This window comes from Oncorhynchus masou, chromosome 6, assembly GCF_036934945.1.
Source record: "Oncorhynchus masou masou isolate Uvic2021 chromosome 6, UVic_Omas_1.1, whole genome shotgun sequence".
Lineage (NCBI taxonomy): Eukaryota > Metazoa > Chordata > Actinopteri > Salmoniformes > Salmonidae > Oncorhynchus > Oncorhynchus masou.
In genome coordinates, this window is record NC_088217.1 from 48,624,139 (window position 1) to 48,652,102 (window position 27,964).

General features: G+C 41.2%; 1 protein-coding gene across 3 annotated transcripts in view; it reads left to right on the plus strand.

The window, feature by feature from the left end:
• LOC135542171 (contactin-4) overlaps nucleotides 1–27,964 on the plus strand; it is a 116,344-nt gene that overhangs the window by 66,257 nt on the left and 22,123 nt on the right. For 2 of the 3 annotated variants that reach the window (XM_064968915.1, XM_064968914.1), the window contains 10 exons: nucleotides 16,206–16,350; nucleotides 18,255–18,381; nucleotides 18,534–18,703; nucleotides 19,897–19,992; nucleotides 22,191–22,394; nucleotides 23,086–23,188; nucleotides 24,437–24,621; nucleotides 25,265–25,407; nucleotides 25,842–25,971; nucleotides 26,334–26,484. In XM_064968915.1, the coding sequence (XP_064824987.1) occupies nucleotides 16,290–16,350; nucleotides 18,255–18,381; nucleotides 18,534–18,703; nucleotides 19,897–19,992; nucleotides 22,191–22,394; nucleotides 23,086–23,188; nucleotides 24,437–24,621; nucleotides 25,265–25,407; nucleotides 25,842–25,971; nucleotides 26,334–26,484 (1,370 nt within the window). In that variant the 5' untranslated portion in view covers nucleotides 16,206–16,289. Of the gene's footprint in view, nucleotides 1–11,803; nucleotides 11,882–16,205; nucleotides 16,351–18,254; nucleotides 18,382–18,533; nucleotides 18,704–19,896; nucleotides 19,993–22,190; nucleotides 22,395–23,085; nucleotides 23,189–24,436; nucleotides 24,622–25,264; nucleotides 25,408–25,841; nucleotides 25,972–26,333; nucleotides 26,485–27,964 lie in introns of those variants that run through there. The other variant, XM_064968916.1, reaches the window with a different exon arrangement.

Sequence of the window (27,964 nt, forward strand, 5' to 3'; positions counted from 1 at the left end):
ACATTATTAACATAGTGTAAAACCAGAGCTGTTCATAAGACCAGCACCATTTCACATTATTAACATAGTGTAAAACCAGCGATGTTCATAAGACCAGCAACATTTCACCTTATTAACATAATGTAAAACCAGCGCTGTTCATAAGACCAGCAACATTTCACCTTATTAACATAGTGTAAAACCAGAGCTGTTCATAAGACCAGCAACATTTCACCTTATTAACATAATGTAAAACCAGCGATGTTCATAAGACCAGCAACATTTCACCTTATTAACATAATGTAAAACCAGCGCTGTTCATAAAGACCAGCACCATTTCACATTATTAACATAGTGTAAAACAAGAGCTGTTCATAAGACCAGCAACATTTCACCTTATTAACATAGTGTAAAACCAGCGATGTTCATAAGACCAGCAACATTTCACCTTATTAACATAATGTAAAACCAGCGCTGTTCATAAGACCAGCAACATTTCACATTATTAACATAGTGTAAAACCAGCGCTGTTCATAAAGACCAGCACCATTTCACATTATTAACATAGTGTAAAACAAGAGCTGTTCATAAGACCAGCAACATTTAACCTTATTAACATAGTGTAAAACCAGCGCTGTTCATAAAGACCAGCACTATTTCACATTATTAACATAGTGTAAAACCAGAGCTGTTCATAAGACCAGCACCATTTCACATTATTAACATAGTGTAAAACCAGCGATGTTCATAAAGACCTGCACCATTTCACATTATTAACATAGTGTAAAACCAGCGCTGTTCATAAAGACCAGCACCATTTCACATTATTAACATAGTGTAAAACCAGCCCTGTTCATAAAGACCTGCACCATTTCACATTATTAACATAGTGTAAAACCAGAGCTGTTCATAAAGACCAGCACCATTTCACCTTATTAACATAGTGTAAAACCAGCTCTGTTCATAAAGACCAGCACCATTTCACATTATTAACATAGTGTAAAACCAGCGCTGTTCATAAAGACCAGCACCATTTCACATTATTAACATAGTGTAAAACCAGAGCTGTTCATAAGACCAGCACCATTTCACATTATTAACATAGTGTAAAACCAGCGCTGTTCATAAAGACCAGCACCATTTCACATTATTAACATAGTGTAAAACCAGCGCTGTTCATAAAGACCAGCACCATTTCACATTATTAACATAGTGTAAAACCAGAGCTGTTCATAAGACCAGCACCATTTCACATTATTAACATAGTGTAAAACCAGCGCTGTTCATAAAGACCAGCACCATTTCACATTATTAACATAGTGTAAAACAAGAGCTGTTCATAAGACCAGCAACATTTCACCTTATTAACATAGTGTAAAACCAGCGATGTTCATAAGACCAGCAACATTTCACCTTATTAACATAATGTAAAACCAGCGCTGTTCATAAGACCAGCAACATTTCACATTATTAACATAGTGTAAAACCAGCGCTGTTCATAAAGACCAGCACCATTTCACATTATTAACATAGTGTAAAACAAGAGCTGTTCATAAGACCAGCAACATTTCACCTTATTAACATAGTGTAAAACCAGCGCTGTTCATAAAGACCAGCACCATTTCACATTATTAACATAGTGTAAAACCAGAGCTGTTCATATGACCAGCACCATTTCACATTATTAACATAGTGTAAAACCAGCGATGTTCATAAGACCAGCAACATTTCACCTTATTAACATAATGTAAAACCAGCGCTGTTCATAAGACCAGCAACATTTCACCTTATTAACATAGTGTAAAACCAGAGCTGTTCATAAGACCAGCAACATTTCACCTTATTAACATAATGTAAAACCAGCGCTGTTCATAAGACCAGCAACATTTCACCTTATTAACATAGTGTAAAACCAGAGCTGTTCATAAGACCAGCACCATTTCACATTATTAACATAGTGTAAAACCAGCGCTGTTCATAAAGACCAGCACCATTTCACATTATTAACATAGTGTAAAACAAGAGCTGTTCATAAGACCAGCAACATTTCACCTTATTAACATAGTGTAAAACCAGCGATGTTCATAAGACCAGCAACATTTCACCTTATTAACATAATGTAAAACCAGCGCTGTTCATAAGACCAGCAACATTTCACATTATTAACATAGTGTAAAACCAGCGCTGTTCATAAAGACCAGCACCATTTCACATTATTAACATAGTGTAAAACAAGAGCTGTTCATAAGACCAGCAACATTTAACCTTATTAACATAGTGTAAAACCAGCGCTGTTCATAAAGACCAGCACTATTTCACATTATTAACATAGTGTAAAACCAGAGCTGTTCATAAGACCAGCACCATTTCACATTATTAACATAGTGTAAAACCAGCGATGTTCATAAGACCAGCAACATTTCACCTTATTAACATAATGTAAAACCAGCGCTGTTCATAAGACCAGCAACATTTCACCTTATTAACATAGTGTAAAACCAGAGCTGTTCATAAGACCAGCAACATTTCACCTTATTAACATAATGTAAAACCAGCGATGTTCATAAGACCAGCAACATTTCACCTTATTAACATAATGTAAAACCAGCGCTGTTCATAAAGACCAGCACCATTTCACATTATTAACATAGTGTAAAACAAGAGCTGTTCATAAGACCAGCAACATTTCACCTTATTAACATAGTGTAAAACCAGCGATGTTCATAAGACCAGCAACATTTCACCTTATTAACATAATGTAAAACCAGCGCTGTTCATAAGACCAGCAACATTTCACATTATTAACATAGTGTAAAACCAGCGCTGTTCATAAAGACCAGCACCATTTCACATTATTAACATAGTGTAAAACAAGAGCTGTTCATAAGACCAGCAACATTTAACCTTATTAACATAGTGTAAAACCAGCGCTGTTCATAAAGACCAGCACTATTTCACATTATTAACATAGTGTAAAACCAGAGCTGTTCATAAGACCAGCACCATTTCACATTATTAACATAGTGTAAAACCAGCGATGTTCATAAGACCAGCAACATTTCACCTTATTAACATAATGTAAAACCAGCGCTGTTCATAAGACCAGCAACATTTCACCTTATTAACATAGTGTAAAACCAGAGCTGTTCATAAGACCAGCAACATTTCACCTTATTAACATAATGTAAAACCAGCGATGTTCATAAGACCAGCAACATTTCACCTTATTAACATAGTGTAAAACCAGCGCTGTTCATAAAGACCAGCACCATTTCACATTATTAACATAGTGTAAAACAAGAGCTGTTCATAAGACCAGCAACATTTAACCTTATTAACATAGTGTAAAACCAGCGCTGTTCATAAAGACCAGCACTATTTCACATTATTAACATAGTGTAAAACCAGAGCTGTTCATAAGACCAGCACCATTTCACATTATTAACATAGTGTAAAACCAGCGATGTTCATAAAGACCTGCACCATTTCACATTATTAACATAGTGTAAAACCAGCGCTGTTCATAAAGACCAGCACCATTTCACATTATTAACATAGTGTAAAACCAGCCCTGTTCATAAAGACCTGCACCATTTCACATTATTAACATAGTGTAAAACCAGAGCTGTTCATAAAGACCAGCACCATTTCACCTTATTAACATAGTGTAAAACCAGCTCTGTTCATAAAGACCAGCACCATTTCACATTATTAACATAGTGTAAAACCAGCGCTGTTCATAAAGACCAGCACCATTTCACATTATTAACATAGTGTAAAACCAGAGCTGTTCATAAGACCAGCACCATTTCACATTATTAACATAGTGTAAAACCAGCGCTGTTCATAAAGACCAGCACCATTTCACATTATTAACATAGTGTAAAACCAGCGCTGTTCATAAAGACCAGCACCATTTCACATTATTAACATAGTGTAAAACCAGAGCTGTTCATAAGACCAGCACCATTTCACATTATTAACATAGTGTAAAACCAGCGCTGTTCATAAAGACCAGCACCATTTCACATTATTAACATAGTGTAAAACAAGAGCTGTTCATAAGACCAGCAACATTTCACCTTATTAACATAGTGTAAAACCAGCGATGTTCATAAGACCAGCAACATTTCACCTTATTAACATAATGTAAAACCAGCGCTGTTCATAAGACCAGCAACATTTCACATTATTAACATAGTGTAAAACCAGCGCTGTTCATAAAGACCAGCACCATTTCACATTATTAACATAGTGTAAAACAAGAGCTGTTCATAAGACCAGCAACATTTCACCTTATTAACATAGTGTAAAACCAGCGCTGTTCATAAAGACCAGCACCATTTCACATTATTAACATAGTGTAAAACCAGAGCTGTTCATATGACCAGCACCATTTCACATTATTAACATAGTGTAAAACCAGCGATGTTCATAAGACCAGCAACATTTCACCTTATTAACATAATGTAAAACCAGCGCTGTTCATAAGACCAGCAACATTTCACCTTATTAACATAGTGTAAAACCAGAGCTGTTCATAAGACCAGCAACATTTCACCTTATTAACATAATGTAAAACCAGCGCTGTTCATAAGACCAGCAACATTTCACCTTATTAACATAGTGTAAAACCAGAGCTGTTCATAAGACCAGCACCATTTCACATTATTAACATAGTGTAAAACCAGCGCTGTTCATAAAGACCAGCACCATTTCACATTATTAACATAGTGTAAAACAAGAGCTGTTCATAAGACCAGCAACATTTCACCTTATTAACATAGTGTAAAACCAGCGATGTTCATAAGACCAGCAACATTTCACCTTATTAACATAATGTAAAACCAGCGCTGTTCATAAGACCAGCAACATTTCACATTATTAACATAGTGTAAAACCAGCGCTGTTCATAAAGACCAGCACCATTTCACATTATTAACATAGTGTAAAACAAGAGCTGTTCATAAGACCAGCAACATTTAACCTTATTAACATAGTGTAAAACCAGCGCTGTTCATAAAGACCAGCACTATTTCACATTATTAACATAGTGTAAAACCAGAGCTGTTCATAAGACCAGCACCATTTCACATTATTAACATAGTGTAAAACCAGCGATGTTCATAAGACCAGCAACATTTCACCTTATTAACATAATGTAAAACCAGCGCTGTTCATAAGACCAGCAACATTTCACCTTATTAACATAGTGTAAAACCAGAGCTGTTCATAAGACCAGCAACATTTCACCTTATTAACATAATGTAAAACCAGCGATGTTCATAAGACCAGCAACATTTCACCTTATTAACATAATGTAAAACCAGCGCTGTTCATAAAGACCAGCACCATTTCACATTATTAACATAGTGTAAAACAAGAGCTGTTCATAAGACCAGCAACATTTCACCTTATTAACATAGTGTAAAACCAGCGATGTTCATAAGACCAGCAACATTTCACCTTATTAACATAATGTAAAACCAGCGCTGTTCATAAGACCAGCAACATTTCACATTATTAACATAGTGTAAAACCAGCGCTGTTCATAAAGACCAGCACCATTTCACATTATTAACATAGTGTAAAACAAGAGCTGTTCATAAGACCAGCAACATTTAACCTTATTAACATAGTAAAACCAGCGCTGTTCATAAAGACCAGCACTATTTCACATTATTAACATAGTGTAAAACCAGAGCTGTTCATAAGACCAGCACCATTTCACATTATTAACATAGTGTAAAACCAGCGATGTTCATAAAGACCTGCACCATTTCACATTATTAACATAGTGTAAAACCAGCGCTGTTCATAAAGACCAGCACCATTTCACATTATTAACATAGTGTAAAACCAGCCCTGTTCATAAAGACCTGCACCATTTCACATTATTAACATAGTGTAAAACCAGAGCTGTTCATAAAGACCAGCACCATTTCACCTTATTAACATAGTGTAAAACCAGCTCTGTTCATAAAGACCAGCACCATTTCACATTATTAACATAGTGTAAAACCAGCGCTGTTCATAAAGACCAGCACCATTTCACATTATTAACATAGTGTAAAACCAGAGCTGTTCATAAGACCAGCACCATTTCACATTATTAACATAGTGTAAAACCAGCGCTGTTCATAAAGACCAGCACCATTTCACATTATTAACATAGTGTAAAACCAGCGCTGTTCATAAAGACCAGCACCATTTCACATTATTAACATAGTGTAAAACCAGAGCTGTTCATAAGACCAGCACCATTTCACATTATTAACATAGTGTAAAACCAGCGCTGTTCATAAAGACCAGCACCATTTCACATTATTAACATAGTGTAAAACAAGAGCTGTTCATAAGACCAGCAACATTTCACCTTATTAACATAGTGTAAAACCAGCGATGTTCATAAGACCAGCAACATTTCACCTTATTAACATAATGTAAAACCAGCGCTGTTCATAAGACCAGCAACATTTCACATTATTAACATAGTGTAAAACCAGCGCTGTTCATAAAGACCAGCACCATTTCACATTATTAACATAGTGTAAAACAAGAGCTGTTCATAAGACCAGCAACATTTCACCTTATTAACATAGTGTAAAACCAGCGCTGTTCATAAAGACCAGCACCATTTCACATTATTAACATAGTGTAAAACCAGAGCTGTTCATATGACCAGCACCATTTCACATTATTAACATAGTGTAAAACCAGCGATGTTCATAAGACCAGCAACATTTCACCTTATTAACATAATGTAAAACCAGCGCTGTTCATAAGACCAGCAACATTTCACCTTATTAACATAGTGTAAAACCAGAGCTGTTCATAAGACCAGCAACATTTCACCTTATTAACATAATGTAAAACCAGCGCTGTTCATAAGACCAGCAACATTTCACCTTATTAACATAGTGTAAAACCAGAGCTGTTCATAAGACCAGCACCATTTCACATTATTAACATAGTGTAAAACCAGCGCTGTTCATAAAGACCAGCACCATTTCACATTATTAACATAGTGTAAAACAAGAGCTGTTCATAAGACCAGCAACATTTCACCTTATTAACATAGTGTAAAACCAGCGATGTTCATAAGACCAGCAACATTTCACCTTATTAACATAATGTAAAACCAGCGCTGTTCATAAGACCAGCAACATTTCACATTATTAACATAGTGTAAAACCAGCGCTGTTCATAAAGACCAGCACCATTTCACATTATTAACATAGTGTAAAACAAGAGCTGTTCATAAGACCAGCAACATTTAACCTTATTAACATAGTGTAAAACCAGCGCTGTTCATAAAGACCAGCACTATTTCACATTATTAACATAGTGTAAAACCAGAGCTGTTCATAAGACCAGCACCATTTCACATTATTAACATAGTGTAAAACCAGCGATGTTCATAAGACCAGCAACATTTCACCTTATTAACATAATGTAAAACCAGCGCTGTTCATAAGACCAGCAACATTTCACCTTATTAACATAGTGTAAAACCAGAGCTGTTCATAAGACCAGCAACATTTCACCTTATTAACATAATGTAAAACCAGCGATGTTCATAAGACCAGCAACATTTCACCTTATTAACATAATGTAAAACCAGCGCTGTTCATAAAGACCAGCACCATTTCACATTATTAACATAGTGTAAAACAAGAGCTGTTCATAAGACCAGCAACATTTCACCTTATTAACATAGTGTAAAACCAGCGATGTTCATAAGACCAGCAACATTTCACCTTATTAACATAATGTAAAACCAGCGCTGTTCATAAGACCAGCAACATTTCACATTATTAACATAGTGTAAAACCAGCGCTGTTCATAAAGACCAGCACCATTTCACATTATTAACATAGTGTAAAACAAGAGCTGTTCATAAGACCAGCAACATTTAACCTTATTAACATAGTGTAAAACCAGCGCTGTTCATAAAGACCAGCACTATTTCACATTATTAACATAGTGTAAAACCAGAGCTGTTCATAAGACCAGCACCATTTCACATTATTAACATAGTGTAAAACCAGCGATGTTCATAAGACCAGCAACATTTCACCTTATTAACATAATGTAAAACCAGCGCTGTTCATAAGACCAGCAACATTTCACCTTATTAACATAGTGTAAAACCAGAGCTGTTCATAAGACCAGCAACATTTCACCTTATTAACATAATGTAAAACCAGCGATGTTCATAAGACCAGCAACATTTCACCTTATTAACATAATGTAAAACCAGCGCTGTTCATAAAGACCAGCACCATTTCACATAATTAACATAGTGTAAAACCAGAGCTGTTCATAAGACCAGCAACATTTCACCTTATTAACATAGTGTAAAACCAGCTCTGTTCATAAAGACCAGCACCATTTCACATTATTAACATAGTGTAAAACCAGCGCTGTTCATAAGACCAGCAACATTTCACCAAGGTCTTTGACATTTCCCTTTTATATAGCTGATAATTACTGTGTCTAGACTACACGTTAAAAGTTCAAACTAAGCAATCATATTCTCCTTGAAACTTTTCACTGTGCTTAACATAGGCGTATGTGTGCTCATTATCAACTTACTTGTTACTGAGTAAGATACAGTAGGCTACAACAAAAAATCAAGCTGTGAAAAATAGCATGTCGAAAGCAACTCACTGGAAACAATGGCATGAACCTGATTACCTGTCACCCCTTAAAATATAAAGTCATTTATATTAGTCCAGAGCAGCATAACACCATACTCTAACACTCGTCCTCTTAACTCAACAGGGAAGGAATATAGATGGGACTTGTTATGGGTGGTTTTATATAGCACCCAACTGGGAACAGCATACCATATCCATTCCCTACTGGAACTAGAGAGAGGACATTGATGTAAGGTGGATTAAATATCCACCAGTCACAGGCAGGATTATGCATAGTAATCAGTAGCCCCACGTTATGGTAAATCATGTTAATTTAATAAAGAATTGCCTTGCCTTGTTCCCCTCCTCATTACGCTCCTATTGAGATACAGCCATTCCGGTAAAATGAGAGCTTGAATATCACTGCTGCTGCTTAAATTTATTGGGATTTTTCATAATAGAAATATAATGCAGGGCTGTAAACTAGGTCTTGTTCTGTCTGTCTGTCTGTCTGTCTGTCTGTCTGTCTGTCTGTCTGTCTGACTCTCTCTCTCTCTCTCCTTTTTGTCTGTCTGTCTGTCTGTCTGTCTGTCTGTCTCTCTCTCTCTCTCTCTCTCTCTCTCTCTCTCCTTTTTGTCTGTCTGTCTGTCTGACTCTCTCTCTCTCTCTCATTTTTGTCTGTCTGTCTGTCTGTCTGTCTGTCTGTCTGTCTGTCTGACTCTGTCTCTGTCTCTGTCTCTCTCTTTCTACTTTCTCTCTGTCTCTCTCGCTCTCCTTTTCTCTCTCCCGCTCCCGCTCCCGCTCCCGCTCTCTCTCTCTCTCTCTCTCTCTCTCTCTCTCTCTCTCTCTCTCTCTCTCTCTCTCTCTCTCTCTCTCTCTCTCTCTCACTGTCTCTCTCTCTCTCTCTCTCTCTGACTGTCTCTTCTCTCTCTGACTGTCTCTTCTCTCTATCTCCTCTCTCTCTCCTCTCTCTGTCTGTGTCAGTCTCTATCTCCTTTCTCTCTCTCTCTGTCTGTCTCTATCTCCTTTCAATTCAATTAAATGCAAGGGGCTTTATTGGCATGGGAAACATGTGTTAACATTGCCAAAGCAAGTGAGGTAGATAATATACAAAAGTGAAATAAACAATACGTATTAACAGTGAACATTACACAAACAGAAGTTTCAAAACAATAAAGACATTACAAATGTCATATTACGTATATTTACAGTGTTGCAATGTTATACAAATGGTTAAGGGTACACAAGGGAAAATAAATAAGCATAAATATGGGTTGTATTTAGAATGGTGTTTGTTCTTCACTGGTTGCCCTTTTCTTGTGGCAACAGGTCACAAATCTTGCTGCTGTGATGGCACACTGTGGAATTTCACCCAGTAGATATGGGAGTTTATCAAAATTGTATTTGTTTTTGAATTCTTTGTGGAGCTGTGTAATCTGAGGGAAATATGTCTCTCTAATATCGTCATACATTGGGCAGGAGGTTAGGAAGTGCAGCTCTTTCCACCTCATTTTGTGGGCAGTGAGCACATAGCCTGTCTTCTCTTGAGAGCCATGTCTGCCTATGGCGGCCTTTCTCAATAGCAAGGCTATGCTCACTGAGTCTGTACATAGTCAAAGCTTTCCTTAAGTTTGGGTCAGTCACAGTGGTCAGGTATTCTGCCACTGTGTACTCTCTGTTTAGGGCCAAATAGCATTCGAGTTTGCTCTGTTTTTTTTTTGTTAATTCTTTCCAATGTGTCAAGTAATTATATTTTTATTTTCTCATGATTTGGTTGGGTCTAATTGTGCTGCTGTCCTCGGGCTATGTGGGTGTGTTTGTGTTTGTGTTTGTGAACAGAGCCCCAGGACCAGATTGCTTAGGGGACTCTTCTCCAGGTTCATCTCTCTGTAGGTGATGGCTTTGTAATGGAAGGTTTGGGAATCGCTTCCTTTTGGGTGGTTGTAGAATTTCTTGTCTCTCTCTCTCTCTCTCTCTCTCTCTCTCTCTCTCTCTCTCTCTCTCTCTCTCTCTCTCTCTTCAATTCAAGGGGCCAAAGCAAGTGAAATAGATAATAAACAAAAGAGAAATAAACAATAAAAAAAATGAACAACAAACAACAAACATTCATCAGAATGACACAAGGTTTGTGTTAAGTAATCTTTTCTTATTATTGTTGAGTCTTGGGTTTTTTCGCCGAATGTCAAATTGCCTAGCAAACATACACATACACTAATTTGGTTGGAAATGAAATCATATTCATTCTCGCCAGTTGTATTACCTTTTGCGTGTTTCAGTCATTTCACCGCAACTTGCTCAATGCTCCTCTTTAAGACTGTTGTGAAATTGTTTGCTTATTTTGGGATAATAAATGGCCTTTTTCAGATGTTGCACTGTAGAGTATGTATGCAGAGTGCTTTTTATTAAGGCCACTGCAAGCGAAGCTCTATCCACCTGCAGAAACAATCTGTCTTTTTGTGATAGCTCTGCTGGTGTCTGCCATGCTGGAAACCAAATTACAATGAGTAAATGGCTTCTGTGGTGCTAGCACAGGAATTCAGGTCATTGTGATTGGTCTGTGTGTGTGTGTGTGTGTGTGTGTGTGTGTGTGTGTGTGTGTGTGTGTGTGTGTGTGTGTGTGTGTGTGTGTGTGTGTGTGTGTGTGTGTGTCTGTGTGTGTGTGTGTGTGTGTGTGTATCACACCAATGCCTCTTAGAAATGGTGATACCCTATGAAGTAGCTACCACTTGTACAAAATATCTTTATAGAATTTTACCACTACACAACATAGTAGAAAAGTTAAAAGGGCAATATTTATCTTATTGATTTTCGGCACCGTTAATACACAAACTCTGTCAAACAAATTATGATCTGGGGTCGATCAGACGGATTAAACTTGCAGTGTTGTTTTTCACGTTTGTATCACTATTTCACATCCAGACACTCTTTTCTTCAGGAATTCAAGGACAATCCTTGAATCCTGCTGTGGTGGATTGCTGGCATCAGTGGTGCCATAATTGTGCGGCGCCATGAAGGGGCAGGGCACAAAGAAATGTTCCCTGTGATCAGGGATACACACTGTGTTACAGACCGATAGCAGCAGCAAGGCACAGAGCTTCCCGAGCTCCCACCATTTCAGTGGCTCCTGTCCGGCTTCAGATTCAGCTCACACGGTCTCTGAGCTCTCTCTCTCTCTCTCTCTCTCTCTCTTAGCAGACCAAAGGAAGGGGCTGATTGTGTCTCAGCTCCTGGGGAAGTAGAGGGCTCTCTCCAGTTACTCTGTGAGTACTCAATCAGTGGGAAACATGGTTGTCAGTGGAGCTGGTGATTTATTTCATACTGTAAAAGACTGCGACTGTGGGTGTTATTTAAGGTACAAGAGCTGTTGCTGTTGCTACTGTAATCCCATTTTTCTATGTTGTGTGTGTGTGTGTGTGTGTGTGTGTGTGTGTGTGTGTGTGTGTGTGTGTGTGTGTGTGTGTGTGTGTGTGTGTGTGTGCGCGCGCGCGTGTGCCTGAGAATTTGTGCGTATTCATGTCTTTACGCCCACATTACATTTAGCAATAGTGGGCTGTGAATATTCAACATACAGTATCTGCAGCTGTCCCTGGTGCTGATCGGTGTTAGCTACGTTATTGGGGACGGCACTTACAGTATCGTCTTATCACAGATTTCAAGCTGTAAGGACTAGAATGAACGGGTTACTTTCAATTCTGTGCATGACTGCCCTCCAGATAACCATTATCTTACCACTTCCTTCCCCTTGTAACACTTTGACTGAAAAAAGCTCTCTTCCCCTCAAGGACAACAGCCATTCGTATGAGTGTAAAGATTCATCTGTGGGTTAATTTGAGCTACTGTATCTTCGTCCTTCACTCTTCGTTGCCTGTTGACTCTGTGAAGTCACTTTAGGGTTGGCGTGAATATTGAAGAGCAAGACAGGAAATAACAGGATGGTACTCGTCAATGTTACTCTTCCTCTCATCTAGCTAGCAACGTGTTTAGCCCTTAGCCAGTAAATGCTGATTGACATCCAGCCGCCATAGTGTTTGCCTAGCTCCAGCTCCCCCATGAATGGAAACGGGTTGACAGTAATCTGAGATCAAGGAGATTACAGGAGTGTTTTGGAGAGGCGAGCTTTGATATGATAAGGCCATAAATGGAAGGGGATGGACAAGACTTAATTCATTCTGTACCTCCGGTATAATATTTCATAGCAATAATTAAGGTCTGTCTATTGCAACATTGTATCTCTTGAGTGCACCCTTCCCCTCCCCTCCTTGGCGTTTCACAGAGAAAGCGTGTAGTCCAGCCTGGTCCAAGCACTCTATGCCATGATTAACCCTAACAAAATGAGGCCTTTGAAACCACGAGTGTGGGATTTTGTGTACTAGTCTTATTTACAGGGGTAAGCTCCAAAAACATGCCTTAATTACCTCTGGCTAGGCCGCTGATGTTAATTTTCTGTGGTCACGTGTTATAGCCAATTACTCAGGAACTAATGAAGTGGAACTCTGCTCAACAGAGTTCAACTGCATCCTCCTCTCAGTTCCACCTAGTTTACATATCCCACTGTGGGATGCTGCTCATCAGTAATGAACATTAAACCAGCCAATGCGTCAGACCAGAATGCAGCCGTGTCGATACCCATACCTCATTGAATCATTTCTCTCCAGCTAGCTATCTTAATCTCGGGAGGCCATTGAGGGAGAAGAGGCACGTGATCTATACCACAGTGTTATTAGGGATTAATCCCTGACAGATATTTTCCCTTGCAGGCACCATTAGCTCGGATTCATCCCACTTGGTGTTTCCAACACCTGCGACCACCGTCCGCTGGGCACAAGAATTATTACCATTGTATTTTTCTCTGGTATATAAATTAATCATGGGGATCATGAGCAACTACTTTAAAATTCTGGACTGTGACCAAGAAACACATCCTCCCCAAGGATGCCCAGGACGTATGCATCGTTAAAAACAGAGCAGTGCTATCTGACAGAGGAACAGTGCCATCTCTCTCAGTCGTACCGTACACTTCCGGGAATCTAGGCTCTGCATCTTGACGCTGAGCATAATCATAGCTTCCATCCATGGGGCAAAGGCAAACAGCTCCATGAGTTTGACTTTGAGCGCCAGGGGGAGAGGACGTGCTACAGCTAGGAGACAAAAGAAAGTTGATCAGCTTGAAAGTGAAACTGGACAGCTGACTAGACCAAACATAAATTAGCATCGATCATCTGGCAGAGCAGGGACACTAATGACTTTAGGCTTCAGGGCCTTGTTAGACAACCTCGGCAATGGACTGCAATGGTTCCCCTGCCCTCCCGATCCTCTAAGTACCCATAAATAGCGATAACTCCTCAGTGATCCTAGTCGCCACAGGTATGGCTTGATTAATTCCACTCCTCTACTACACAATTCATATTCAAGTTCGGTGCTCTACGGTATGTTTGAGTTGACATCAACTCAGCCATGAACAATGTGTAGCACCTGTCTGGGTGGATAAGAGTGCCAGGATGATCCCTACAGCATGCAGCAGCAGTTCTTGGAGTTGGAAAATGGAATGATTTGGATTGGCCAGAATATGATGATTGAGGATCGGTATTCAAAGCCCTGATTCTACATCGTAACAGTGGGATCTACTTGGACCAAAAGGAAGAATGTCCCCTCTTGGTCAATGTACATCTCTACTGTCTATTTTTCTTTGCACCGCACACTCTGCCAGAGGATTGTGTGCTCTGATTTTTTTTTGGCAAGCTTGCCTGAATTTAGATCACATTGATTGTGAATGACTCAGCTCAGTAGCTGGCATGTATAATTTATTGATTGCAAATAGCCGTTTTGGGTAGTTGGCTGGCAAATATTCCCAAGAGGATTCAGAGAGTTGTAAATTGCACGCAAACTTAATATAACCAAAATGGTACATACTGTATACCCCTACCAAGGACTGTAGATTGATGGTATTACAGACTGGGTGGGGTGGGGGGGGGGGGGGTAGTCCATGCATTTAGCTCTCCCATGAGGGTTCAAATAGGTCCAATGTGAGTTCTGTCTATTGTGATATGGGTACTGTTTCAGCGTCAGTTTTCCTCTACATGAGACAGATACATCACCCATAAGGGAAGGCATCAGCCAAATGTTACTGTTACTGACTTATTCCTCCGTAGTTGATTGCGATTCAGGGCAAGGCTGTGGGCAGAATGACTAGGGGGGAAAGGCAGCAGGTTAAAAAAAAAAAGCAGAAGATAAAGAAGATAATGAATCTAATTGAATCTCTTCTCATCCCTACCGAGATCTAAGCCCTTTTATCTTTCCTGATTACTACTCTTCCCCCTTTTCTTCTATTAAGTTTCCAACATGGCTATTTCTCACCACAGGAAATGAGACTTGCACTGATTGCAAAGAGGGAAAAGAAAAGGATGTAAAAGGTTTTGAGAAATAGTGTCGCCGTCGAAACGTAAATGATCTGTTTTTTTTCACATTAGAAAGTCATCTGGAAGAACATTGTATAACTGTACAACGTGGCATTAGCTCAACTCCACAGTTGGAGGGGCAGTACCTGAGTCAAGAAGTAGCCTACATTACCTATGTACAGTAGGAGTTCATGCTGAGCTTTTCATGCTGGGCACATTGTGTAACTTACAAAGGTAATGGTTTTAACACCTCGTGTCAGAGAGAATTATTCTGATTTATCTTTCCTTTTAGCTCTTACTTTACTTTCCCATCCGTGTATGGAATTCTGTTCACGCGGAAGGTGATCGCAATCTAGGAAAACTGTTCCCGTCTCAATTTATATCGGAGATGTATTGCACCTATTCAAATGTCTCCCACTCGGGCCTGTGTAATAGTCTAGGTATTTATGTACCAATCGCAGCACATCATAATGAGCTAATGTTATTGATACCTAACCCTCTCTGTCTGGAGCTGCTGATCAAAGCCTGTGAATGTGTATCGCAGCAGTTCTTTACTCTTCATGGCAATAATTGTTCTCTCTGATGCTTCATAGAGGATATCGTCTGTGTCTGCTCTGTGTTTCGAAGTGGATTGCATGCCTTGCCTCGAGATGGATTGCTCTCTCTAGCTCTCTCAATGGAGGCCAGGTTAAATGGAAATGTCTCACCGCGCTGTCATATTCCCTGCCCTTCAAGAGTCACATCGGACATCTCCCCGGCACATCCTTTTCACTGCTGTGAGGAGAGAGAAATACATGCAGATCTGTGTATGTATCACGTTATTTTCCACAGTGTAAACGTATTGAACCAGTAGTTTCGGCGAAATCTAAACAGGGCCTTTGGCAGGGTGGTTGAGCTACTCATCTGCTGCTGCTGCAAGCCTTGAATCTTTTTTCTCGCTCCCTTGACTTGTGCTCCTGGGAGATATTGTAGCAGCAAAATGTACACACCAAATATCAGCTCCTGTAGATCAGCTACTAGCTTGTCCCTCAGGCACGGGATCTTGACCCTGCTTATTTTGATGAATTCATTATTCATGGTTGACTGATTTTCCTCAATTCCAGCTCCATTTTTCAACAGGCTCAGTGTATAGCCTATTGCAAAAGGATTGTTGTCACATTGCCCATTTTGTCTTTTCTCCTTTCCGCAGCTACAAGGAGCAGAGTTTACACAGGAAAATTTCCCCTCTCACTGGCAATTGGATGGGAAGAAAGAAAGCCTTTGACCTTGGAAAATGAAAATGTTGTTGCCATGGGAACTGTTAATCCTTCTGTCACTCACGGACTGCCTTGCTGGTAAGATGTCCCCCAAGTTGCCTTTGATACCACACCTGATCTGCATACACCCCTCTGCAAGCGATACACCCCTCTGTCTGTTTTATCATTTCCTTATCTCTTCAAAGAGTATCATGCCATTCTCACCCAGGATGCATGCTGTTAGGGGGTTTCCTTCGGTATGACATCACTCGTCATTTGATCTATATCACCACAAAGGATCATGTGTCAAACTTGACCAAACTTGGAGTGAAAGATGTAGGGTTTGTGATTAACTCACAACACAATGGTTTCCATGGTGCTAATCTATTTTGTATTTCTCATTCTTCATGTCATATGTCTGGCTTTATGCTCATCTCCATGGCAATAACACTTCCTTAGCTTCTTAGCCATACCACTCAACAAACACCTGCAAGGTCCCAATTACTAACCTGAATTCTGTTTCCGTATACTGGAGTGACCTTCGAGAGGCAGAGATCTGGAGTGTCAATATAGCAGTGTATCTCCCACACTTTATGTCTGGGTATTATGAACTATCTACAGAATGGAGAGGGATTTAAAGTTGACACGCCTGGCTGACAGATTTAAATGGAAGTCAAGCCCGGATATTTACAAGCCATCAGACAAATGTATTTAAATGTACACAGTGTATGGAGTAGGTGGCTATTGTGTTATCTATGCTGCCATCTCCATTGAGTTAGCATTTTATCTTCAGTCAGCACTTTCTCAGGGACACGTACAGATCAAGGCAGCCTGGAAAAGAAAAACGACAATGACGAGAGAGGGGGGGGGGACAGAATGTGGAGATGTCAAAGACTTCTACTTGGTGCGGGTTGATGTATTTTTCTCATCATTGAGCTCACATTTACATAAATACATATATAATTGATATTCAGTGTGCATGTATAGTTTGATGACAAGTTGGAGGGTGACTGCTAGCCAGGGTGAGATCTCTCCAAATTACACGAAGCACAAGCATTTCCCAGGTTGAATAGACCAGCTATAAAAGGTTCATTCATTTATTTCCTTTAAAGGACAGAGATATGAAGCACCTCCCTTGGAGGCTGAGGAAGGAAAGGAGGTCCTCACCTCAGGCAAAGCTTCTCCCCCACACTCTCATTAGCATGATGATGATGCGGGAGGGAGTACTTCTCTTTGTCCTAGTCTTCAAGGTTAGGTACCTGTAAAAAAAAAATATAATAAAATATATATATATATATATATATATATATATATATATATATAAAAAAAATAATCTCATATCGTTCATATGAAAGACTGTTGATTTCCAAAGGGGACATTAGAACTAGGACTGTAGCTGTAGAGATCCACCGACAGGATACTGTAGCCTACTGTGTGTCGGAACAGAGGAGACGATTAGTTCTGACTGGGGGGGGGTTACGCATTAAGGGAATGATAGCTGCATTTCAGTGGAGTCAATTACTGTAACATGGGGTAATGACTCTGGTGTATTGGTAAGTTGGCAGCAGCTTACCAAAACAGCAGACCTGACTGAGCTGCCATCCGTGTCATGGGTGTGCCAACAGACTGCACGTTGGTTGGAATTCAAATGGAAAGAAGAAGAATACTGTGGAAGATGTCCCTGGACTTCCTGTATGACTTGTCCGTGTGCGCTGTAAATTGCGGCGTCCGAGTATGTGTGCAGAGCTACAGGGTGTAGAGAATGGGATCTGTTCATTGGCCTCTAATTGTCAGTGTCGTATTTGTTCTCTCTCATGTCAACACTGTGGCGAGGCTGTCATTGTAGCCTAAAGACTACTGTGTGTACAGTAAAACAGGTTGGGTACATAGTTGGGTATAGGTTCACACAATGTATCATCTGTCCTCGGTGATTGGCTTTCACCATTCAGGCGTAGTTGTCGGTAGCAGGGTAAAACTAAAGTGGTGGAGCTCTTTTCACTCAGAGAGAAGCGCACGCCATGGACCTGTCTTCACTCAAGAACCAAGTGACAGCGTTTTCCCCCTGAGGTCTGAGGACAACAAGGTGTTCATCAATTGTAAAGCAAAAGGGAACCCAGTCCCACATTATAAGTAGGTGCTTGTCCTTTAAACTCTTTAGCTTTTCATACCTTTCCCCATGTCAGTATTTTCATTTAGAATACTATTTTGTCCTGTGGCCATGTTGGTTTGTACTGTCTGATCGTGAGGAATAATCATTTGTGTTTGTGTGTGCGGCCCTACAGATGGAAGGTTGATGGGGGATATATTGACATGGATTTGAACTACAACCTGGTTGAAGGAAACCTGTTGATCAATCACCCCCATGCAACACATCACGGGGGCGTTTACCAGTGTATTGCTACCAACGTCTTTGGGACCATCGTCAGCAGGGAGGCCAAGGTTCAGTTTGCATGTGAGTAGATTTGGACTCCTATCTTCAATACGAAGGAACAACAAAACACTGCCATTTCAGACATTTACTGAAAAACCCCGTTCATTTTCAAGTGTTTTTCAGAGACACGTCTTCGAGAGACAGTCTGTTTCTCTAGTCATGACACATCAAGTGAAGATGTGATTTGCTACGATTTAACGCACAATTAAGTACAGCACAAGCAAATCATTCAGGTTAGGAACCCCAAAAGGGTTTTTCTTCTCACTCCGGAAGCATGTTTTAATTTGAGAAGAGCTGTTACTTTGGGGTAATTGCCGTGTTGACATGCACTAAGCCTGCAGCTCCATTAGTGATTAGTGTAAGTCGGAATCTTAGAATGGTTTTTAACTCTGGCTTAATGTTACACCCTGACTAAATCACATCATCTGGAGCGCTTTCAACAACAGATGGGCACGTTTACCTCTCTTCTTCTCACTCAAATGCACTGTGAAATTCACTCCCTCTGTAGCCAGTGAAAAGATAAACATCATTCCAGACTAAAGTTCTCCCATGAATCCATCAACACATTTATTTACATCTCTGGAGATAGTGCCAAGACTAACCCAGTTGGAATGGTCCACCTAAGTGATATGCCTTGGTAGACCTGGTAGGGTGTTCATATGTCAATGTTGTTTCTTTTTACAATGCAGGTCTACTGACAGGCTCCAGCTAATTAAACAAACCAAACCAATCCCACATTACGTTAGGGAAGTTATAACCAATCTCAGGGGGTAGGGGTTTTGTATTATTCATGCAGGAAGGGTGCTCATACTTGATATGTTCATTTAAATGGTGATAAGCCTTCGGATGAGATGAGACTTTGTTATTGTTGATATTTGCCTGCCCCCCTCTTGGGATTTGAATGATATTTCCAAAGGTTTGGGGTCCCTGGAGCTGTCTATTTCTCCTCGTAATGCAGCAGCATTTAATGAAAAGTGAAAGTGATCCGTAAAACCCTGGTTTAGAGAGAGGTATTTATGTCTCTCCCTGTTCACACATGTCACTGGTGGTATTAGCAGGGAAGTAAAGCAAATGAGCTACAAGCAATGTGCATAGAGAGGAACATGGTCTTCAAAATGAAAATGCCCTCTCCAGAATCTCACCGCAATTTAGGGGAGGTTCAACTATAGGCATCTGAAAGTAATCAGAGCCACTTTGTCTTTGTCTCCCCACAGATCTGCAGAACTTCAGCAGAAAGTCCAGGAACACAGTGTCAGTGAGAGAAGGCCAGGCTGTGGTGCTGCTATGTGGCCCTCCACCCCATAATGGAGGTACCACACTCTTACAACAACAAAAAAGGTGCTATCTAGAACCTTAAAGGGTTCTTCGGCTATCCCCATAGGAGAACCCTTTGAAGAACCCTTTTTGGTTCCAGGTAGAGCCTCTTTGGGTTCCATGTAGAACTCTTTCCGCGGAGAGTTCTACATGGAACCCAAAAGGGTGCTCCTATGGGGACAGCTGAAGAACCATTTTGGAACCCTTTTTTTCTGAGAGTGTATAACGCTTTGTATCCTCAACCCTTACTGATTCTATGCTGCTTCTCGTTCACACACGCCCCAGCTTTCTTACGCCCCCTCACAATCACACCCACTTTCTTTCCCCAACACGCACACCTCTGCTCTCATATCTACTATTTCTTCTCACTTCTAGTCTTTTATATCCTACTTTTTCTCTCTTCCTCTCCCGTGGGACTGGAGCAGGATCCCTCATCTACCTGAACTCTCCCCTAACTCCAAATGCCGTTACATCCCCAGTTCATACCCTCACACTTCATGGCCTCAAGCTCACTCTTTCCCAGTGTGACCCGCTACCGTGCTATCATTTGTAAGCCTCCGGCGCTCCACTTCCTTCCAGCGCTCCTGGTGGCTGGTGTGTCGGGGGGGGGGGCGTTTATCCCGTGGCACAGCTGCAAGTCTGTTCCGTGTCTGTGTGCTGCTGATTAGCAGACCCTCAAAGTGCCCCGCACTCCTGAAGCCATTCCACGCCACTACCACAATTTCACGCCAGCGTACCAGCATTTCTCCACTCTCTGTTTCCAACTGAATCAATGTCCACAAGGGATTCAAACCGCACTTTTTTTGCAATCTGTCTTCCTTTTCCCCAAAATGCCTTCATCTTTTCATTTTATATTTTCTAGTTTTTCTTCCAGACATTTGATGGGATTGTGTTTCTCAATGCTGCTGTCTCCAGGTGGATTTCAGAGGAAAGGCATACATTTTTGAATTGGAGAACAACGCTGTGGATTTTAGATCCAAGCAAACATGTTTGTTTTCTATCATAACTTGTAGTAATGTCAAACCAATTTAGTGCAAGTTATTGCTGATACAGAAATGCAGAGCCATATAAATGTTATTTCAAGCAACTTTGAGCCATAAGTAGTAGGTGTTCTGAAATGGTCTGTGTTCAGTGTTCAATTCTGCGAGTCCTCTGTTGCTGTGAGACCACAACCCTTAAGCAGAACCACTCCATAATACTCTCTAATCATGAAAGGTCTGTCACTATGCCCTGACTTTCACTATGATCATTTTAATTCACTGTTTCCCTGAAGGAAGCAATAGGATCTTTACTGTCTGCCCAGTCAAAAGACTGACTGCAGGATGTAATGTGTTCCTTGATCAGAGGGCCTCTAATACCCCAGCCCACCCTACCCTCCCTGTCTCTTAAGAAGCTCTTAATTTGACATTGATGTCTCCAGATCCCGCTGCTCCAACCTCCTCCCCCCCCTCTCTCCTCTCTCTCGCTCTGTCCATCTCTCTTCTCTCTCTGTCTCTCTTTCACTCCCTCTCTCTCTCATTAAAGGGCCGCCGAGTCTAAAGGCTGTCAGGACAAAAAAGGACCCAGCCTAGATTACGATAATGTTTTTGAACTTAGAATTTACTCCGCTGTCTGTGTGATCGGCATAAGCCGGTGGCACTGACCCGTAGTACGTGCGGGAGGAGGCTGCTATCTCCTTTAACTGAAAATGGAATTCAATAGCGTATCCAAATCCCTGCTTGCTCTCTGAAATGCTTGGAGACGTGAAAAGAGCAAGGTTCGGCCATGTTAAGCTGTCGAGCTAAAACAACAAACAAAAAACACAACATTATTGAATGACGCGTTATTCAATTAGAAACTGTTTGAAATACTGCTGTTGAGTATGTCGATGGGCAACAGTGGGCACAGACTAGAATGCCATGACTGCCATGGATGTGCCCCTGCCTGTTAGTGCGACTGTTTTGTGAACTGCCCCCTGCACATAAGTCTTATTACACTGTCTAAGTGCAATGTTATTAGATATCATAAGATGCAACTACTGCATGTCTCCATCCTTTTTATAGCTACAGTACAGGTACAAGAGTCTAACCTGATCTCTTGTTTATCCTTAGTTTCGCCACACTGGCAGATTTTGTGATGTCATTGGCACAAGTATCTCTTCCTCTGTCAATGTCCACAATCCTCTGCGGTCGCTGTCTGTGCTCTTCCCCTGCAGAGATCAAATACTCGTGGGTTTTCAACGGACGCCCAAGTTTCCTGCTGCAGGATACCCGTCGCTTCGTCTCCCAGAGGACCGGCAACCTGTACATCGCCAAGGTGGAGGCCTCCGATGTGGGGAACTACACGTGTGTGGTGAGGAACATGATGACCAACGCCACCGCGTACAGCTCGCCCACCCCCGTGGTGCTGCGCAGGGACGGTGAGCATGCTCCACTGCTTCCACTGGCTACTGCTTATCCTGCATGCTGACCTCGCCTGTACCGTTGTGGGGAGTGAAAGCTAAGGAGATAAATCAGTCGTCTTGAGCGCGACGGTGTTTGTTTAGCTGCTGCTCAGGATCGGGGTTGCGCAGTATCCACGGCTACCGAGCCGTAGGTCTGATGCCGCGTTCAAGACAACTGGGAACTCCGAAAGAATACATGGTTCAATCTTGACGCCAGTGATCTTCAGGTCGGTCAACTGGAGCTCTAAGAAAGAGGCCGGAGTTGGAGGACCGTTGAAAGGGATTTTTCTCAGTCTGAGCTTGGTTTTTCATTCTCCAGAGTTCCCAGTTGTTTTGAACGCGGCATGAAAAGCCATCTCTCCCTGCATGAAAAGACACGTTTACGCATTTACATATCCGGAAATGTAGAGTGCATAGACACACACAGACACACGTGCACACAAACACATTTCTGCACAGTGAGATTCACCTCACCAACCCCATTACCAGTGATTATACAGTGTGTGCCACTTAAGATTTGAGCTGGAGCAGAGATGTTCTAAAGCATATTAACACGCAGGCTTGCCCTTTGCCAACCTGTGCCACAGTTCTTGCATTTCATTTGAATTATAGAATGCAATGTTCATTTTGTGTTTGAATTAATGTGATGTTCTTCCACCTCACACAGCTGTAATGGGAGAGTATGAGCCAAAGATTGAAGTTCAGTTCCCCGAAAGTCTTCATGTCACCAAAGGATCATCAGTGAAACTGGAATGTTTCGCCTTAGGAAAGTAGGTCTCAAATCAAATCAAATTGGATTTGTCACACGCAGCGTTTACGACGGGTGTGGACTTAACCGTGAAATGTTTTTTTTATTACCTAAAAAGAAAAACGGTAACACAAGAGGAATAAAATACACAATAATTGAGCTATATACAGGGAGTACCAGTACCAGATCTATGTGGAGTTATATACAGGGAGTACCAGTACCAGATCTATGTGGAGTTATATACAGGGAGTACCAGTACCAGATCTATGTGGAGCTATATACAGGGAGTACCAGTACCAGATCTATGTAGAGTTATATACAGGGAGTACCAGTACCAGATCTATGTGGAGCTATATACAGGGAGTACCAGTACCAGATCAATGTGCAGGGGCACAAGGTAATTTGAGATAGAAATGAACATGAAGACAGGGTAAAGTGACTAGGCATCAGGATTGATAATAATAAAATAAAGAACAGAGTAGCAGCAGCAAATGATGAGTGTAAAAATGTGTGTGTTATGTGTGTATGTGCGGGTTTTGTGTGTGAGTGTGTATATAGTGTGTATAGACTGACCATGTGAATCGAGGTGAAATCTATGATCCCTTATTGATGTATTCCATGTAGAATGATTTTTAAATCTTGAGACAATTAAGACATGGATTGTGTATGTGTGCCATTCAGAGGATGAATGGGCAAGACAAAAGATGTATGTTCTTTTGAACGGGGTATGGTAGTAGGTGCCAGGCGCACCGGTTTGTGTCAAGAACTGCAACGCTGCTGGGTTTTTCACAATTTCACAGTTTCCCGTGTGTACCAAGAATGGTCCACCAACCAAAGGACATCCAGACAACTTGACACAACTGTGGGAAGCATTGGAGTCAACATGGGCCAGCATCCCTGTTGAATGCTTTCGACACCTTGTAGAGTCCGTGCGCCAAAGAATCGAGGCTGTTCTGAGGGCAAAACGGGTGTGGGGTTGCAACTCAATATTAGGAAGGTGTGCATAGAGTCATTGCAAGATAGGGTCAGTGCAGATAGTTTGGGTAACCATTAATCAACTGAGATCATTAGCAAGCACACTGTAGCAGCATCACATAGTCTTTGCATATGGAATTTCAGATTCTGAGAATGTACTGTATTAGTCATTGGCCAGACATCTCCCATGACACACAACAATGTTAGATATCTATGTCTGGCAGCTAATATATTAATACTAAGTGTCAGTATGAAGCATGTGGCTGTGGTGACCTTTCCTGCCTGACCTCTCCAGCCCAGTGCCTTCCATCACATGGAGGAGAACAGATGGGAATCCCCTCCCTGGCAAGATCAAAATCAATCATTCCAACGGGGTCCTGGAAATACCATATTTCAGACCGGAGGATGCTGGTGTATATGAGTGTGTTGCAGAGAACTCCAGAGGAAGAAATGTTGCCAAAGGACAACTCGTATTCCAGAGTATGATCACATCACAGCGTATATAGATTAACAGTTGTATGTTGCTTTTGTGATAGGTGATAATTCATTTAACTGTTCAGAGGATTTCCTCATTTTATTTCCCAGGCTCATAAATGCGTATTTGTTTAATAATGAAACAATTCAAACCAATAAGTGGTTTTCAACTTTAAATCCGTAAATATAACTAATAAAAATGAACAATTCCTTGAATGGTAATGGGTTTATCTGTCTTTTGTCAACGTTTAGCTAAACAAGTCTAATTAAAATTTCGAGTCCATAAATTATGGATAAATTATGGATAATGAGTCAGGCCTGGAAAACCTTTTTCTGTATGAAAGGCCATTATAATGACAGGATAATCTGGAATTAATTTGTACCAATTAACCTTTCTGTTTAGTCATTCTGAAGTAGCTAAGCCGTTGTCTTGCCAACTTGAATACTGCCAATAGCCAGGTCCTTAGAGAAAAATACAAATGGCATCCCAAGCTTAAGGCAGCTTCCAGCTCTTCCATAGAGCTATTGTTTGTGCCATTATTTATTTTAGGATGACTTAAGCCCCCCCCCCCAACAAAACAGTTCTGCATTCGAACTGTCAATATAAAGGCTGACATTCTGTTACTAAATCGTGTTCTTTATTCTCCAGGTGTTGAACATCTGCATTGGGTCCAGACGTTGAAAGATGTTCATATGGCCATCGAGGCTAATCTCCAGTGGGAGTGCAAGGCGAGCGGTAAGCCTAAACCTGTGTACAGATGGCTGAAGAACGGGGAGCCCTTGGTGCTGGAGGTGAGAATGGCTTGCTAAACATTGTACTGAGCATTTTTGTATGTGTCATTGTTATACTCCATTAAGAACTACTCTACCCATCTTTTTAAGACCCTTTTTCATCTCAGATCAAAGGCATGAGATCAAACATTAAGCCGGTTTGTATTTCAAACGTCTACCCGTCACAAAGTTTGCTGCAAAGGTCACACTGTCATAAGATAGATGATATCCATATTACACTGCAGAAAAATCCTGATTGACAGTTGTTGTTTTTTTGCTAAATCTTACATGGCCAAAATATCTAAATTGTAGTTGTCCGTTTGCATGAACATTTGTATTGTTCAGATACTAATCTTCCTAGGTTATGCACTTCTAACAGTATCAATTTAAACATAGTTTTATCACACATCCCATACTAAAGTGTGTTAATGAGGGTGTGTATGTCTTGCCACCAGGACAGGATACTGGTAGAAGGTGGGCGATTGGCCATCCCCAGGATCAACCTGTTGGACTCTGGTATGTACCAGTGTCTGGCAGAGAACGAACATGGCGCCATCTATGCCAGCGCCGAACTCAAAGTTGTAGGTAAGCGTGTCTGGAGGACTCGAGTCTGGAGTGTTTGTTATGTCTTGTTTAGAAAGTTGAAGCCAGAAACACCGCAAGGTCAAGACATTTGTGTAGAATCACTGTCAGTCGTCAGAACCAACTCCAAAAGAAAATTAACAAAAACAGTGAATATTAGCTGAGCCATGGTTTTTAGTCACATTTGCATATTTACTTGATAAAGAAAGCCAACCAGTGGTTTTTCATGAAATTCAATTTATATAATTGACTAGGATGCGTTTGACAGTTTGGCTAATGCATACAGTACATGCCATAGCTAGCTGCTGTGCCTTGTCAAAGAGAACAGAATGGTAGCAACAGGGTTTGTTCTGTTCCCCATGCAGCCTCTTCACCCGACTTCTCCAGCAGTCCTGTGAAGAAGTCCATGCTGATCCAGAGAGGGGGGGAGGTGATCATGGAGTGCCGTCCCCATGCGTCCCCAAGGGCCTCCATCTCCTGGCGGAGAGGGGGAGAGTTTCTGAAGGACAGCACAAGGTACAGTAACAGCCATAGTAACAGTACGCATCGCTGCTCATGCCATTGATGGCACGTGTAAAAGGGCCCTTCTCCTGGGGCCGTGCTTAGCCTCTAGGACTCAACCCTATGTGTCTCTACTTACGAGGACTGACGTTGACGAGTGTTCGTTTTTTTTGCTAACACCCTCTCTTTTTGCTGATGTCAACGAACTGTATCGCTCTCTGTATGTCTCTGAATTCAGGGATGTTCTGTGACCGTTATGGTAGGGGCTTTATGTTGATTATGACCTTGGTCTTTCAATCTTGTATTCAGCAGTGGCTATAGATGCTTCCTTGTAACCTCTCATGTAAGCCTCACAGCTTCACGGGTTCACAGCTCACAAGTTTATTTGAGGTACTGGTCATAGCACCAGAAGGGTTGTGTGGATGGTGTCACTGCTGCATGGCCCTGCTGCTGAAGCTACACTAGCCTCAGGGGAATTACAGTACTAAATGTGGCCCTGCAGTCGTCTGGAAGAAAGACTCCGGCCAAGAGTACGCTGTAGCAGGCTGGAGCAGGCCTCTCCTACCCTGTTCCTGGAGAGCTACCATGCTGTAGGTTTTCACTCCAACCCTAATCTAGCGCACCTGATTCTAGTAGTTAGCTGGTTGATAAGCTGAACCAGGTTAGTTACAACTGGGTTTGAAGTGAACACCTACAGGAGGGTAGCTCTCCAGGAACAGGATTGGAGAGGCCTGGGTGGGAGAATAATACACTGAGTATACAAAACATTAAGAACACCTGCTCTTTCCATGACATAGACTGACCAGGTGAATTCAGGTGAAAGTTATTTCTATCAGTGTAGATGAAGGGGAGGAGACAGGTTAAAGATTTTGAAGCCTTGAGACAAATGAGACATGAATTATGCGTGTTTGCCATTCAGAGGGTGAATGGGCAAGACAAAGGATTTGAAGTGCCTTTGTGTTACGGTGGTAGGTCCCAGGCAAACCGGTTTGTGTCAAGAACTGCAAGGCTGCTGGATTTTTCACGCTCAACAGTTTCACGTATCAAGGGGTGGTCCACCACCCAAAGGACACCCAGCCAACTTGACACAACTGTGTGAAGCATTAACGTCAACATGGGCCAAACATCCCTGTGGAATGCTTTCGACAACTTGTAGAGTCCATGCCGAGACAAATTGAGACTGTTCTGAGGGCAAAAGGGCATGCCACTCAATATTAGGAAGGTGTTCTTAATGTTTGGTATACTCAATGTATGTCCAGTATACTATTGCCTATCTTATGAGTCACCCATGTTATGATTTACTCTCTAATCTTACTCAGCAGCTATATACTGGTGTGTGTGTGTGTGTGTGTGTGTGTGTGTGTGTGTGTGTGTGTGTGTGTGTGTGTGTGTGTGTGTGTGTGTGTGTGTGTGTGTGTGTGTGTGTGTGTGTGTGTGCATGAGTGTGTGTGTGTGTGCATGAGTGAGTGGTTGAGAGAAGGAGAGGGGGAAAAGG